The 15,584-nt window shown below is 37.6% G+C and overlaps 1 protein-coding gene across 1 annotated transcript in view; it reads right to left on the reverse strand.

Annotated features, from left to right (window-relative positions):
- The window catches only part of DNAH8 (dynein axonemal heavy chain 8), a 324,054-nt gene that overhangs the window by 65,068 nt on the left and 243,402 nt on the right, over nt 1-15,584 (reverse strand). Inside the window, exons 80-82 of the mRNA XM_049652745.1 lie at nt 14,945-15,063; nt 12,660-12,862; nt 159-232 (exon numbers count right to left, since the gene is read on the reverse strand). Of these exons, the coding sequence (XP_049508702.1) occupies nt 159-232; nt 12,660-12,862; nt 14,945-15,063 (396 nt within the window). The remainder of the gene's footprint in view (nt 1-158; nt 233-12,659; nt 12,863-14,944; nt 15,064-15,584) is intronic.

Genomic DNA, 15,584 nt, shown 5'->3' on the forward strand with positions numbered 1-15,584 from the left:
TTGATAAAAATACAATAAAAAAAAAAAAAAGGAAAATGATGATGGAGCACCACAGGCACAATGCTTAAGCCATCACTGTGGCAGTCCCAGGTAGACCTGATGTCCAGAGGACTAATAGCAAGAATGATGCACTAGGAGTAGTTGTCCTTGTCACCTACCTGCTGCATGGACACCTGAATCAGCTTTCGAGCATGTACCTCTTGTCCTTGCCCCATTGAGATAGTTCTGCATTCTGTAACATAGGAGAAGGACCACTGTGATAAGATGTAAATTTTGTAACAGGATTGGGACAAAAAAAATAATTCCTCAATGGTCATGGCCTCCCTCCCGCCATGGCTTCTAACAAGGGCCCTTGTTACTCAAACAGGTGTGGCCTTTGGTTGTGTTGATGACAGAAATGAGTGGGACAGAAACTGGAGGCACTGTCTGGAAAGCTGAGGGCAAAGACATACAAAGGACACGAGGTTGGGTTTTTAGAGAGTTTGGGGATTTTGGAAATGAGGTGATCACAGGTATTTAGAGGGAAAGAGGATTTTTGAGTTTTGCTGTATATTTTTATTAGAATCTTTCTTTGGTGTTTTAACAGATGCTTCAGTGAAAATTTAATTGGGTTTTTATTCTTTTAAGATGTCAGGGTTGCAGTGCTTTCTGTCCATTTTGGGTTTGTTTGCATGATTGTCTATTTTCCGAGATAGAACTCAAGGCAACTCAGCCCCAGGAAGACTGTATTCAGGGGTAACTGCTCCTTAGATTAGATCACCACCTTGGAACTAAGCATGAAGAGAAAGTGGAGGCCACTCCAACATCAGAAGTATGACTACAATTCGGGGGAGAATCCGCTATTTAGACTCTAGTGCATTTGAGGTCCCAGGCAGAGAACCCACTTGCACCGTGCCACATGAACTCACTAAATGAAGAAGTCTCTGAATCATGCTTGTGAAACTGGAATTGGAAATTAATTCTCAAGCAAACTTTTGTAGACCCAATTTCCTTGAGTTTTAGGGGCATGATCTCAGGGCCAGAAAAGGATGTCAGTGGAGACATTGTGAAGCAGGGAATGTTTTTGCCCTTCTATCCCAGATGAGCCTGGATCCTCAGTGAAGTGGGGCACTGTGGTAGCGAAAACAGTGAGGCTAACTTGGGAACCACTAGAGGAGGTTATAAGTGATGGAGAAATTTATGGGGTGGGAGGAAGTATGTCAGGAACCAGAGAAGTTGTCAGGACACACATCATTTGAACAGCACTGCATGGCTAATGGACAGAAATTCTGTGAGGCTCTGTAAATTGCAACATTAGAGACTATTCATAAACTCAGGGTCACAGGGAGAAACTTTGCAAGGGTGCCTGACAGAGGATTGTCACAGATATTTTGTAGATATCAGTGCACCGCTTGAAGAATCAGGAATTGCAAGAGGCTGAGGTGGAACCAGGCACTGCTCCCAGAGAAAGCCGAGAAGAATCCACACAACCTACCAAAGGAGAAGAAAAGGGAGGTGGGACTTGAATGGAGGAGCCTCTGGATCATTCAAAGAGATGCTGAGCCCTTCATTTGAAGAACACACAAATGTTCAGTTGGTCAATGGGGGGAAGATTTGATAGGGACAAACAGTGATAACACATTGAGTGTGAGCCACAGTCTATCTCCTGTCTCCTTCCAACTCTTCTGAAATACACCTTTGAAAAGGAAGAGCTGCTTTCCATTTAGGTGGCCTGACTTTCTAATATTGATCCATGAATGGATTAGGAGGAGACTTAGAGGCATCCCTTCAAAACACACCCAGAATCTGCTCACTTGTCCACATCTCCACTTTCATTCCCTGGCCCAAGGTTCCATCATCTTTCGCCTGGATTTTTGCAAAAGCTTAACCAGTGACCTCACTCGCACTCCTGTCCCCTGCTCTTGTTCCCTACTAGCTCTTCTTCCCCCAGCAGAGGGATTAGCCCTAAATCAGATCATGTCCATGCTCTACTCAGAACCATCTGATGGCTTCCCATCTCATTCAGAGCAAAACCCAAAATCCAGTGCAAAGTTCTTAGCTACAGCCTCTAAACATACACAATAGCCCCCACTGCAGACACACACACAGACACACACACACACTCTCTCTCTCTCTCCCTTTACACACTCCACATACCCCACATACACACTCTACACACTATCTCTTCTCCACACACACACTCTTTACACACTCTACATGTACACTACACGTACACATTCTCCACACTCTCCCTCTACACATACTCTACACACACACCTACACACTTTACACACACACACTACATGTACACACTCTACACACACTCTATCCACACACACACCTAAACACTCTCCACACACACTCTACACACATACTACACGTACACACTCTACACATATACTCTCCACACACACACTTTACACAGTCTACACACACTCGACACACTCTCTACACACACACTCTTTACACACTCTACATGAACACACTCTACACACATTCTACATACACACTCACGAACACACACTACACACACTCACAAACTCACACGAACACACTACAAACACACTCTACACACACACTACATGCACACACTCAACACACACACTACATGAACACAATACACACACACACACACACACACACACACACACACACACACACACCTTACCTCACTACTCTCCCCCCGCTCAGCCATTCACTCTCCTCCAGCTGCAATGGCCTGCTCCCCAGGCACACTCCAGCTTCACTGCTATTCCCTCTGCCTGAAAGATGTCCCCCTGAGAGCTGCACTGCCTCACTTCCTTCACACTGCAGATCTTCCTCACCCTCTTAGCAAGGCTTCCCTGTCCCATCCCATGTAAAACAGCACACCTCTCCCATCACTCTGTCCCTCACGCTGCTTCTTTCTTAGCAGGTTATGTACTTTTCTTGTCAGCATAGTATATACTCACTTGTTTGTCGGTTATTGTCTGTTTTACCCCCACACTAGAATGTGAGCCCCAGGAAAGGGAGGAGCTAGATCCCGGTGGCTAGCCCAGCACCTGAACAGTGGGTGGCACGCAGTAGGTGCTCAATAACTCTTTCCTTAAACTTTTAAAACTGAAGTATAATTTACTCTTTCAAAGTATATAATTCAATGTTTTTTAGTTTACTCATCACATTGTGGAACTATCACTTCCATCTAATTCCAGAACATTCTCATCATCCCCAAGGGAAATCACACACCCATTTGTGGTCACTCCCCATGACCCCTCCCAACCAGGAACCACTAATCTACTTTCTGTCTCTATTCTAGACATTTAATATAAATGGAATCATACAATATGTGACTTCTGGTTCTGTCCCCTTTTACTAGCATAATGTTGTCAGGGTTCATTCATGTTGTGGCATGGATCACAACTTCATTCCTTTTTATGGCTGAGTAGCAGTCCACTGCATGGATGGACCACATTTTGTTTACCCACTCATCAGCTGATGGACATTTGGGCTGTTTCCACTTTTTGGCTAGTATGAATAATGAACACGAATGCTATGAACATTCGTGTATAAGTCTTTGTGCGGACATATATTCAATTCACTTCATTATATACTTAGAAGTAGAATTACTGGGTCATATTGTAACTTTATGTTTAACTTTTTGAAGAACTGACAGACTGTTTTGCAAAACAGTTGCCCCATTTTACATTCCCATCGGCAATGCATAAAAGTTCTAATTTTTCCACATCCTTACCCACACTTGTTATTGCCCATCTTTTTCTTTCAACCTATCTTATTGGGAGTGAGGTGGTTATCTCATTGTAGTTCTGACTTGCATCTCCCTAATGACTAATGATGTTGACGATATTTTCATGTGCTTGTTGGTCATTTATATATCTTCTTTGGAGAAATATCTATTCAAATTCTTTGCTCACTTTTAAATTGGGTATTAGACTTTTCATTGTTGAATTGTAAGGGTTCTTTATATGCTCTGTATACCAGACCCTTGTCAGATTTATGATTTATAAATGCTTTCTCTCATTTGTAAATTGCCTTTTTCACTTTCTTTGACGGCACCCTTTGAAGTACAAAAGTTTCAAATTTTGAGGAAATCCAATTTATTCATTATCTCTTTTATTGCTTACGTTTTTGACGTCATATCTAGAAAACCACTGCCTAATCCAAGGTCACAAAGATTTACTCCTGTTTTCTTTAAGAGTTTTATAGTTTTAGCCCTTACATTTGTCTCTGGTCAATTTTGAGTTGCTTTTTGTATATGGTATGATATAAAGGTCGAACTCCATTCTTTTAAAAGTAGATATCAGTTTTTCCAGCACCATTTGTTGAAAAGACTATCTTTTCCCTCATCCAACAGCTTGGAACCCTTGTTGAAAATCACTTGGGCATATATGTTAGGGGTTATTTATGGGACTGCAATTCAATTCCATGGATATATATGTCTATTGTTATGCCAGCACCATCTTGTTTGAATTACTGTATCTTTACAGTAAGTTTTGAATTCAGGAAGTATGAGACCTACAGCTTTGTTCTTCCTTGTCAAAACTGTTTTGGTCCTTCTGTGTCCTATGTATTTCTCTATGAATTTTAGGATCAGCTTGTCAATTTACACAAAAAAAGGCAGCTGGGATTTTGATGGGAGTTATGTTAAATCTGTAGATCCATTTGGAGAGTGGATCCATTTGGACATCTTACCAATATTAAGTCTTCTGACCCATGAACACAGGATGTCTTCCCATATATTTAGGTCTTCTTTAATTTTTTTCAATTATGTTTTGCACTTTTCAATGTATAAGTCTTGAAATTATTTGTTAAATTTATTCCTAAGTATTTTTTATGATGCCATAAATGAAATTTCACGTATAATCTCATTTTTGGATGGCTCTGGCTATTGTATAGAAACTAATAAATTTTTAAAAATTGATCTTATATCCTGCAATCTTGTTGACCTTGTTTATTACCTCTAATAGTTTTTGTTTGTTTGCTTGCTTGTTTTTTTTGTGGACTTCTTAGGACTTTCTATATACAAAATCATGTAATCTGCAAATAGAAATCATTTTACTTCTTCTTCTGGTCTGACTGCCCTGTCTACAACCTCCAATACGGTGATGAATGGAAGTGGTGAGGGTCTTGCTCCTGATCTTTGGGGGGAAAGCATTCAGCCTTTCACCATTAAATATGATGTTAGCTGTGGGTTTTTGGTAGGTGCTCTTTATTAGTTTGAACAAATTTTTATTCCATTTTATTCTCGTTTGTTTTCATCATGAAAGAGTGTTGAATTTTTTTCAATGCCCCTTCTGCACTTATTCAGATAATTATGCGGATTTTGTTCCTTATTCTATTCATATGGCATATTATATTGGTTAATTTCATATGTAATTAACCTTGCACTCTTGGGATAAATCCACCTGGCTATAGTACATAATCCTTTTTTTAGTTTTAATTTTGTTTAAGTTTGTTTATGTATTTTTGAGAGAGAGAGAGAGAGCACACCAGGAAAGGACAGAGAGAGAGGGCGAGAGAGAGAATCCCAGCAGACTTCATGCCACCAGCGTGGTGCCCGACGTAGGGCTTGAACTCACAAACCATGAGATCTTGACTTGAGCTGAAGTCAGATGCTTAACCAATGGAGACAGCCAGGCGCCCCGTGCATAATCCTTTTTATAGGGTGCTGGATTTTGTTTGAAAGTAGTTTGTTGGGATTTTTGCTTCTATATTCATAAGGGATATTGGCTTTCTTTTCTTGTGGTATCTTTGTTCTGGAATTGGTAATAGTGGTCTCATAAAATGAGTTGGGAAGTGCTCCCTCCTCTTTTATTTTTTGGAAAAGTTTGTGAAGAATTGGTGTTATTTTTTAAATGTTTGGTAGAGATCACCAGTGAAGCCATCTGGCCCTGGTATTTTCTTTGTGGAAGTTTTTGGTTACTAAATCAGTATTTTTACTTCTTATAGTTCTCTTCAGGTTTTCTGTTTCTTCTTGAGTCACTTCCAGTAGTTGTCTCTTGCTAATAATTTGCCCACTTCATTTGGGCTATCTAATTTGTTGGCATAATTGTTCATAGTATTCTCTTATGATATTTTTAAATTTTTGTCAGGTCAATAGTGATGTTTCCCCCTATCATTCCTGATTTAATAAACTTAGTCTTCTCTCCCTTACTCTTGGTCAAACTGAAGATTTATCAATTATTGGTATTTTCCTTTTTCTTCCTTCCTTCCTTCCTTTCCTTTCCTTTCTTTCTTTTTTATTTATTTTTTTTTATCTTTTTGCTGTGAGGTAATGGCATATATTATCCATTATGGAGACTTTCCCTTTTCTTATTTAAGCTTCTATTTCTGTATAACCTTTGGGACTTACTTCCATGGTTTGTCTACTAAGTCCTGGGAATGAATTTCCTTGTACCACTCTTTATTTCCCTTGCCATCAAATGTTCACTTATTTCTTTATGACTTTGGGCAAGTTAATGATCATCAAATAATATTTTCTGATCTTTATAAAAGGATAATTTCAATTAACCTCTTTGCGTATTTCACAGTCTTGTGGAGGTGGGGTTTATGGAGTGGGGCTCAATATATCACCAACATTCTAATTTGTTTTTTTCACTCGTGGTTGTTAGTAGGTGTTTGTTGGTCTTTTCGAAGAAGATACTGTGTTGATTCTTTGTTGTTTCTGTATGCTCCGTTTCATTTCTTTCCACTGAAACATTTATTGTTTCCTTTTGCTTGCTTTGGGTTTAATTTACTCTTCTTTTCCTGGTATCTTAAGGCAGAAGTTCAAGTTATTGACTTGCAAACTTTCTTCATTTTTAACATAGGTCAATAAATATTTCATAAATTTTCTGAATGGTCTGGAACAACTAGATTGATTGACATTGGAAAAGTGACGAAGCTTTGCCCTTAAGAAGAAAAGGTCCCAAAGGGCAGGGACCAGTGAGATAAGATGCAGTACAAGACCAAATTTCTAGAAAGGGTAAAGAAAGATGCCACAACATCATAAGAGGAATTCTCAAAAGAAAGATGGATGCAGAAGGTATTGTAGGAAGTGTTGCTGCAGATAATAAAGTATAATTACACTTTGGTGTTTGGGCTTTTTGTTTGTTTGTATTTGAGAGACTTTAATAAGAATTCAACTGCTTTTCCATTTCTTTCCAAAATTAGGCTTGTGTCTTTTTCCCTTTTTTGCTTTCTTTTTTTAAAACTTCTTATATCTAGTTAAGTAGTATATGCTCATAGTGAAAGCACTATACAGAAAGGTATAGAGAAGAAAATGAAAGTCGTGAATATCCCTCCCTAGATTTTCATTCTAAACTTTTTAATATGCACAATACACAATCGCTTACCCTCATTTTAAAATTCAAAACGTCCTGAAAACTGAAAATTTTGCAGAAAATCATTTTAGTGGCAAAACTTGACCTGACTGGATATGAGGCTATTTATAGACTTTACTCCTATGTCTATGAATATTAATACTCTTATTTGCAGTATATTATATAATATATGAAATATTATCTTTCTAAAAGGTGGACTATTCTGATTTCTGAAGTATATCTGGCCCCAAGGATTTTGAATAAGGGATTGTAAGCCTAGCTATATTAAAAATTATATATATATATATATGTATGTATTATATATATACATACACTCACAGATGTTATTCTAAATCTCTACTTCTTAACAGCATATTGTGAGTATTTTACTGTCATTAAATATTATTGGAAAATTTTTTAATGGTACCATAATATTCCATCATGTTGATGCATTCTTGTTCATTCAACCTCTAGCCTTTTCTATATGTGAGACATTTTCAATTTTTCAATATTATAAATAGCACTAGATTAAACATCTTTGTATATAAATTTTGATATGTATCTCTTGATATGTTCTTGGAAGGAATTCATACATATAGAATCGTCAAGACAAAGCACAAATATTTTAAAGATTTGTGATATATACATTAAAAAGGACTGCCAGTGTCTCCAGCTAAAATAGAAGGCTGTCATTCCCAGCCCACATGTCCATCCTCATTTGTGCTAATGGCGCTTTGACATACAGAAGTTTCAAAACTTCATCACTCCAAACTATCCGCCTTGGTTTTAGATTCTGATATTATGATTAAGAAAATCTTAGCTACCCCAATAGTACCAATACATTCTTTTTTTTTTTTTTTCTTCTATATCTTAATTAACCTAGAATTTACTTTGGAGTTTAAAGTAAGATAAAATTGTTACTTTTTTCTAAAGTTAACCGGCTAGCCCAACAATGTCTATTGACTAATCCATTTTTCCTCCATTGATTTGAAATGTGAATCTTATCATAGACTAAGCTTATTATAGATACTAGAGCCTAATCTGAGGCCTTTCATTTTGCTTTATTGATCTGTTTATCTACTCTGAGCTAGTTCCACACTGATTAAATTATTGCCATTTGATAAAGGTTTCCAAATCTAGTGGTGCTCATTCCCCATTATTCTTTTTCCTTTTCAAAGTTTTCTTGGTTATTCTTGTCCATTTATTGTTCTAGATGATCTAAGATCTTTCTACTATCCAATTAGAACAAGAAATATAGTTGGAATTTCAATTAGACTTTCCTTCAATTTATAGATTAATTTAGCAACTATTGACATCTTTACAATATTGAATCTTTACACTAGGAATGTGGTTTGACTCTCCATTTATTCTATCCTACTGTTATGCCTCTAAGAAAGTTTTATAGTTTTCTTCTAATAGGTATTTTAAAAATTATTCCCCAGTTTTATTTTTATTGCTATAGTGAATGGGATTTTTTACATTTTATTTTACAAGACTGTTCCATTGATTTCTTTAATATATTTATTTTGTGATCAGTTACCTTACCAAACTGTCCCATTAAACCTAATAGTTCTTCAGTTGATTCATTTGTGTTTCTAGTTAGACAATTACACTGCCTGAGAGTAATGATGATTTTTGTCCCTCCTTCCCAATAGTTATATCTTTTATTTATGATTCTTACAATACATTAGCTATATCTTCCACAATAGTGCTCAATAATAGTGGTGATAGCAGACATCTTTATCTTATTCTTGACTTTAATGTGTCTAGTTGTTTACCAGTAAGTAAAATGTTGATGTCTGAAGTTCATATTCATTATCATATTAATAAAATGTTATATGTATCAACTTCTTAAAAGTCGAATACAAATGTTTAATTTTTATAAAAAGGCTTTTCAGCACCTATCAAGGTAATAATATGATAGCCTAAGGAAGAGTCTTTTACTTATTGTTGTGATGAGATTTCTTAATACTATATCTTTCTTATACCCACCCATGCATTCCTTCTTGGTCAAGGAAAATTACTATTGTTTTGTACGTTATTTTTTTTAATGACACAATGATTTCTTTTTGTTTGCATTTCAGTTAAGATCTTTACATTTACATTGACAGGCAGCGTCAATCTGTAGTTTTCTTTCTTTTATGAAGTTATTACTATCTTGTCTGTTTCTATCAGGATAATGCTATTCCCTCAAAATAAAGAGGAAAATGTATCATCTTTTCCTATGTTCTGAAATGGAATAAAGTATGTGAAAGTTTTAGAAGATTTACTAAAAAAAACCAAGCCCAGAGCCTCTGCTCAGGTCATAACGTAAAAACTTCTAATTTTTCTCATCTTGATTATTGGTGTATTCAGGTTTTCGCCCTTTCTGAGAAAATTTTATAAATTTGTATTTTTCTACAAACTTGTCCATTTTAATGATATTTTTAATTTTACCTATGCACTGTTCTCTTGTTATTTAAATTTTTTCATCTGTATGTGTTTTTATGCCCATTTCCTCATTCCTACTTCAGTATATTTGTGGGTTTGTATTTTACTTGTTCTCTTTCACTTGTGTTTGGATTCTATCTATCTTCAAACCCATCCATCCTCTTTCTCCATTATCCAGGCTCTGGTAGGGCTCTCATGCTAAAGACACCTGTCTTCTCTCTTGCCCAGGCCCACAGTGTTTCTGGGCGGAATTTGTCTGCTCCAAATCTCTCACTGCAGAGTCTGACAGGCACCTGACAATATCCATAGTGAGAAGCTTTTCTTTTCTTAAAAAAATGTATTTGATTTGGTCCCATTCCTCAAGTTGCTGTCTGGTAACTGGTTAATTCATCCAATGAAGGCAGTGAAAGGGAATGAAAGAACAGACCACTACAGTGGGATTTGGAAGCCCTGAGATAAGGCCTGAATTGGGTGTGTCCCCAGCCAGCTGTATGGCCCAATCTCTAGACTTTAGTTTCCCCAGCTGTAAAATAAGGTAGTTGGATTTCAAGATTTCCAGCCTGTTCACCTTGAGTATTCTATGATTGTCTAGTATCCAGTTATCCAAATAAAATCTTTCTAGTTGAGACTAGATTACTATGTTATTCTGTACATATTATAGTTTCATTTTCACAGATATTTGGGGGATAGTAAATAGCATGAGACTTTCTAGCATTCTCAAAACTTATTCATCAAAGAGTTCTGTATAAAATTCATTGGGTCCTGGAAGACTGGTAAGTTGCCATAAATACCAGAGCAACACAGCCTACCTTTAAGGTGGTTAGTAATACTTAACCATGAATAGTTGCCATTACAAGTGGAAGCTCTTTACCTGGAGTTTCAGGATCAAAATCAAATGTACTCTGTTTTAGTATCCTAACAAAGCAAGCAACAGAAGCTTGAACAATTGTTGGAAAAACTTAAGTCATGGCAAGAAATGGAAATCACCAAATTGCCAAGCAAAGTAGTATGATAACATGTAATAACAGTAAAGGTGATAGCACAGTTCCAGCTAAATTTATTTAATGTCATGGTTATAATTTCTCCCAAAAGAAACCCTGAATTTCTTAATTCTGTTTTAAACTCTGGTCCTAGACAACAGCATTATTTTGAGGTCATTTGAAATGGTAATTCTAGTTGGAAACATGCCCATCTTCTAGGAACAATATCCCCTTCTAAGAAATGCCCCCATTCTAGCCCCACACATGTGCTTCCTGCTATGAATCCATCACCACAGCAATATTCGTTGATTGGCCCAGAAAGGAACATGTGACCAAAGCAAAACCAATGAATTTCTTCCCTTGCTATTTGGACCTGGGGCCAAGAGAGTAAGGGGAATTTCCCTGGGAATGCTGAACTTACTAAACATATAAGCAGTGAAGCTCACAAGCCACCAGAGACCAAGAGTTCTGCCACATAGAGATTGGTGCATAGTAAGACTGGAAAAAGGAACCCATAAGCAGAGAGAAGTGGGGCATCTGGACAAAGCAACTGGACAAATATCCATAAAGGAATACATCTGAGGAAGATTTGGAAGCTACAAGGCTGCAAGAGAGGCATCACTCTTAGACCAATGAAGATGACTGGCATGTTGCCATAAATACCAGAGCAACACAGCCTACCTTTAAGGTGGTTAGTAAAACTTAACCATGAATAGTTGCCATTACAACTGGAAGCTCTTTACATTGAGTATCAGTGTTCAGACTGAAGAAAGTGACGATTAAAACATGGATCAATATAGAGTATAGAAGGGTATGGTGACAGTGAACAGAGAAAAGTCAAGATGAGAAAACAGAGAGTGACCATAGACCATGATACCCTAAGCTGATGGTTTGCAGTAATTTTTTAGTGCAGGACACATGGCATGGTGAATACTTGGAGAAGACTAAATTGATTTTATATCACATTATGTTAACTTACTAATAAACTCAATGTAAGTTTTGTTTCACAGGGTAGGTTTGGTTATGCATAATCAATCACCTTTATAATCTTTATAAAGACATAAATGAATTAACCCAATAAGGGATAGTTCCAGAGATCTGAACCTGAAAGATACCAAATGGCAATGCCAACAATATTCAGATTTCCAGACCATGAGGAGATGAACAGCCCTCCTACAAACAGCTATTCTATAAAAAGATGGCTCGATCTTCCCATACACCGGGTCCCTGTCCTTTGGTCGTGCTGACTCAGTCACTGCTCTCACCACTTATGTGTTTCTAATTCCTTGCCCTGCCTCCTCCCCCTGGAGCAACTTACCTTGTATCTCCCACTGTCCCACCTACTAAAATCTCAACTCCTTTTTAGATCCTACTCAAAATACCATCACTGTGATGCCTCCCCTTTACCCCTTGCAGCCCGAGTAGCTCTGGATCTTGTAATCAGGTGTGTCTATGCCTCAGTTCCAGCAGTTGCCACAATTACATGTTTATGTATCTGTCTTTCCCAGCTATTTTGTGTTCGTCTCCGTGCTTCTTGAATCTAGCTTGCTGCCCGTACTAAAGAGTTATTGAAAGAAACTATGAATGAATAAATCCCAAATTACTGTGTGTTATAGTTTCTTTCAATAACTCTTTAGTACGGGCAGCAAGGTTTTTTCTGGAATTTTATACAGACAGGGCAATGGTTCTGTATGTTCATTCTTCCTAGTCTGCTATCCATGTAGTATGGACATCTGCTTACTACTTAAAAAAAATATATATATATATATATATATATATATTTATATCATTATTATACTATATTATAATAATAATATAATTATAATATATATAATATTATATATAATTAGATATAATTATATAATTATTATATACAATATATATAATAAGAATCAGTTATGAAATTATAAGAGGCAATGTTTGAGGCAAAAATACAGAGGTTTTACTAAACTGAATAAATGTCTGATCATACCCAGCTTCAGTTTCTTGGCCAATGCATCAATTTGAATTGTGGGATCAGATCCCATGGACAGGAAACATATCAAAGGTGTCCTGGTATCACTTTCTTCCCAAGTTTTCTCCAGGTTTAGGATAACTGGTTCTGTGTACTTGTCCTCCAAAGAATCTGCAATGTACTTTCTTGCTTGAAAAACGGTACGGTCTGGGCACCAAGACCTAGAAATGAATACAAGTTATAGGAAAAAATTCAGTGTGTTCATTTTTCATTTTATTTAATTCTAAGCATCTAAAAAACATAATTAACTAGAAAAGGACAAAAAGCTAATTCCCAGATCTGCAGATCTGTGTAAGAAGGATGGGAAGGTTTCCCATCCCTGAATGAATACAAATTTAATCATGTGGTTTTGGTGCGAGGCACTGGGAAAAAATAGGCCAGAGCGGGTAAAAACATGGTCTGTTGTTAACCCAGAAGAACCCTTAGAAGCCAGTTGATCCAAATGTCTCATTTTCAGAAGACACACCAACTACACTGAAGCTTTAATTAGTTTTTTTAAAGCTTATTTTTAATGTTTATTTTTGCAAGAGAGAGCACATGCGTGAGCAGAGGTGGGGCAGAGAGAGAGGACAGGGGATCCGAAGCAGGCTCTGCACTGACAGCAGGAAGCCCAACACAGGGCTCGAACTCATGAACGATGAGATCATAACCCAAGCAGAAGTCTGATGCTCAACTGACTGAGCCACCCCGGTGCCCCTAATTAGTTATGTTTTTTTTAATCACATCAATGATTACCCCTGGTCACTGAGGCTATCTGCTTCAGGTAAGCAATTCCTTATTCAAACTAATAGGCAGGACCACATCTATTCTTTGATAAATATTCATCTTGTGCCCACCGCATCAGGCCCCACTTTAGGTGCTGGGGCTCAGTACGGACACAAGGGGAGGTGTCCTCCACCAGCTCCCAAAGACAACAGGGGCCAACCCGCTGCACACTGTGAAGCTCTGCAGTGTTCAAGGGGAGAATTAAAGTGTCAAAGTTGCCAAAAGTAGGTTGATCAGCAAGCACTTATTTAATACCATCTGTGTAGCCTGCACTGTAGTAGGTTCTATACACAGCAACACATCAAAGAAATATCATTTACTATTTGATATTTTGGATCACAGACAAGCTCTACAGATTCTTATTTACTAGTAGACTACACTACTCGTTTGGCACAGATTCACTCTTTAAAGGATGGACAAAAGATAGACACATCTATTCCTATAAAAACAAGTAGCCCTGGGGTGCCTGGGTGGCCCGGTCAGTTAAGCATCTGCCTCTTGACTTCGGCTCAGGTCATGATCTCATGGTTTGTGTGTTCAAGCCCCACATTGGGCTCCACGCTGACAGCATGGAGCCTGCTTGGGATTTTCTCTCTCCCTCTCTCTCTCTGCCCCTCCCCTGCTTGTGCTCTCTCTCTCTCTCTCAAAATAAATAAACTTAAAAAAAAAAGTAGTCCTTTCATACTCCGTACATCATGAGGTCACCACTGCTGACCATTCTGATTACTCTCAAAGAGTGGACAATATCCCCGAAACAAGTTTTTCTAAGAAATTCAAGCTCAGGTGTATATTATTAGGGAAAACAAAAACCACTCCAACATAATCCTACATCTTTTTGTTGCTCTTTTGGTGGCCCCATCTCCCCACCTCCACCCTCCTGCCTTGCTCACAAATCGCACACACACATACCCCTTCCCATAGCCTCCTCCAGTAGCCTTCTTTGAGCTACTAGATATTTAGAAAACATGAAAAGTGAGAAGGAAAAGGAAGGAGAAAAGAAAAGAAGAGAAAAAAAAGAAAAGAAAAGGAAAGAATTTTCTTCCTTCACATCATATTTTAATAGCCAAAACAACATTTATACATTTCAATAGGCAATTCCTGTTTTTTTCCTCAAATAAAATTTAATTTCAGCTTGTAGACTAATTGCCTTGTAACTTTGTGAGGATTATTTTTTTTATCAAGTAAATTCAACAATAAGTGATTCACTCGTGGCAAATGATGAACAGAGGGAATAATAAAGGCATATTTTTCATGTGTCTTCTGCTAAAAGCACTATCACTAATACATTCCCTGCCACCACCACCATTTTATTTGCTTATCAAGGAACTAAGGAATTGCCATCCCAAACGGCAATATGGAAGCACACACGTTTCTTAGAATACCCACTGGGACATAGTGAAGTAAACTCACTGAGGTAACATCTGTAATTTGACAATCTGATGAGTGATCCTTCTAAGTCTGATAATACATATGCTCACCTGATAAGTAAAAGTTTGCGGCAGGTATCCAGTGAATCGTTATATCCATCAGGGATAATTTCCTCCTCTGGAGCATCTTTATCAAACCAGCTTTTCCATCCCTTCTCATTACGAGATATCTAAAATAAATAAGCCAATTAGCAAGCCATAGAAATATATACAATTGGAACATGTTGGAGAGGATACTGAGTAACTTTAGAGGGTCATTCTTCACAGGCAGATAATTTTTCAAGCATAACTACACAGTTTGCTTTTTTTTTTTTTTCAGAATCAGTGACTCAAATAATGTGGATATTACTATTCCCTTCAGTTTTTCCATTGCTTTTCTACATTTTTCGCGGAAATTAAGACAGTGTATCAATTACACTAAATGATCAGGGAGGAAAAAAACATAGACGGGGGTTTACAAACAACCTGCCAATATTAATGACATTTGGGGCCAGATTATTTTGGGGGAGTAGTCCTGCACACTGTCAGAACGTTAGCAGCATCTCTGGCCTCTACTCAGCCTCATCCCCAACTCATGGCAATGAAAAATGTCTCCAGACATTGTCAAATGCTCTCGGGGCGGTGGCGGGGCTGGGGGGTGGCACAAAGCTGCCCTTGGTTGAGGACCACTGATATAGACCATTCTGATAAC

Source organism: Panthera uncia (assembly GCF_023721935.1).
Source record: "Panthera uncia isolate 11264 chromosome B2 unlocalized genomic scaffold, Puncia_PCG_1.0 HiC_scaffold_24, whole genome shotgun sequence".
Taxonomy (NCBI): domain Eukaryota; kingdom Metazoa; phylum Chordata; class Mammalia; order Carnivora; family Felidae; genus Panthera; species Panthera uncia.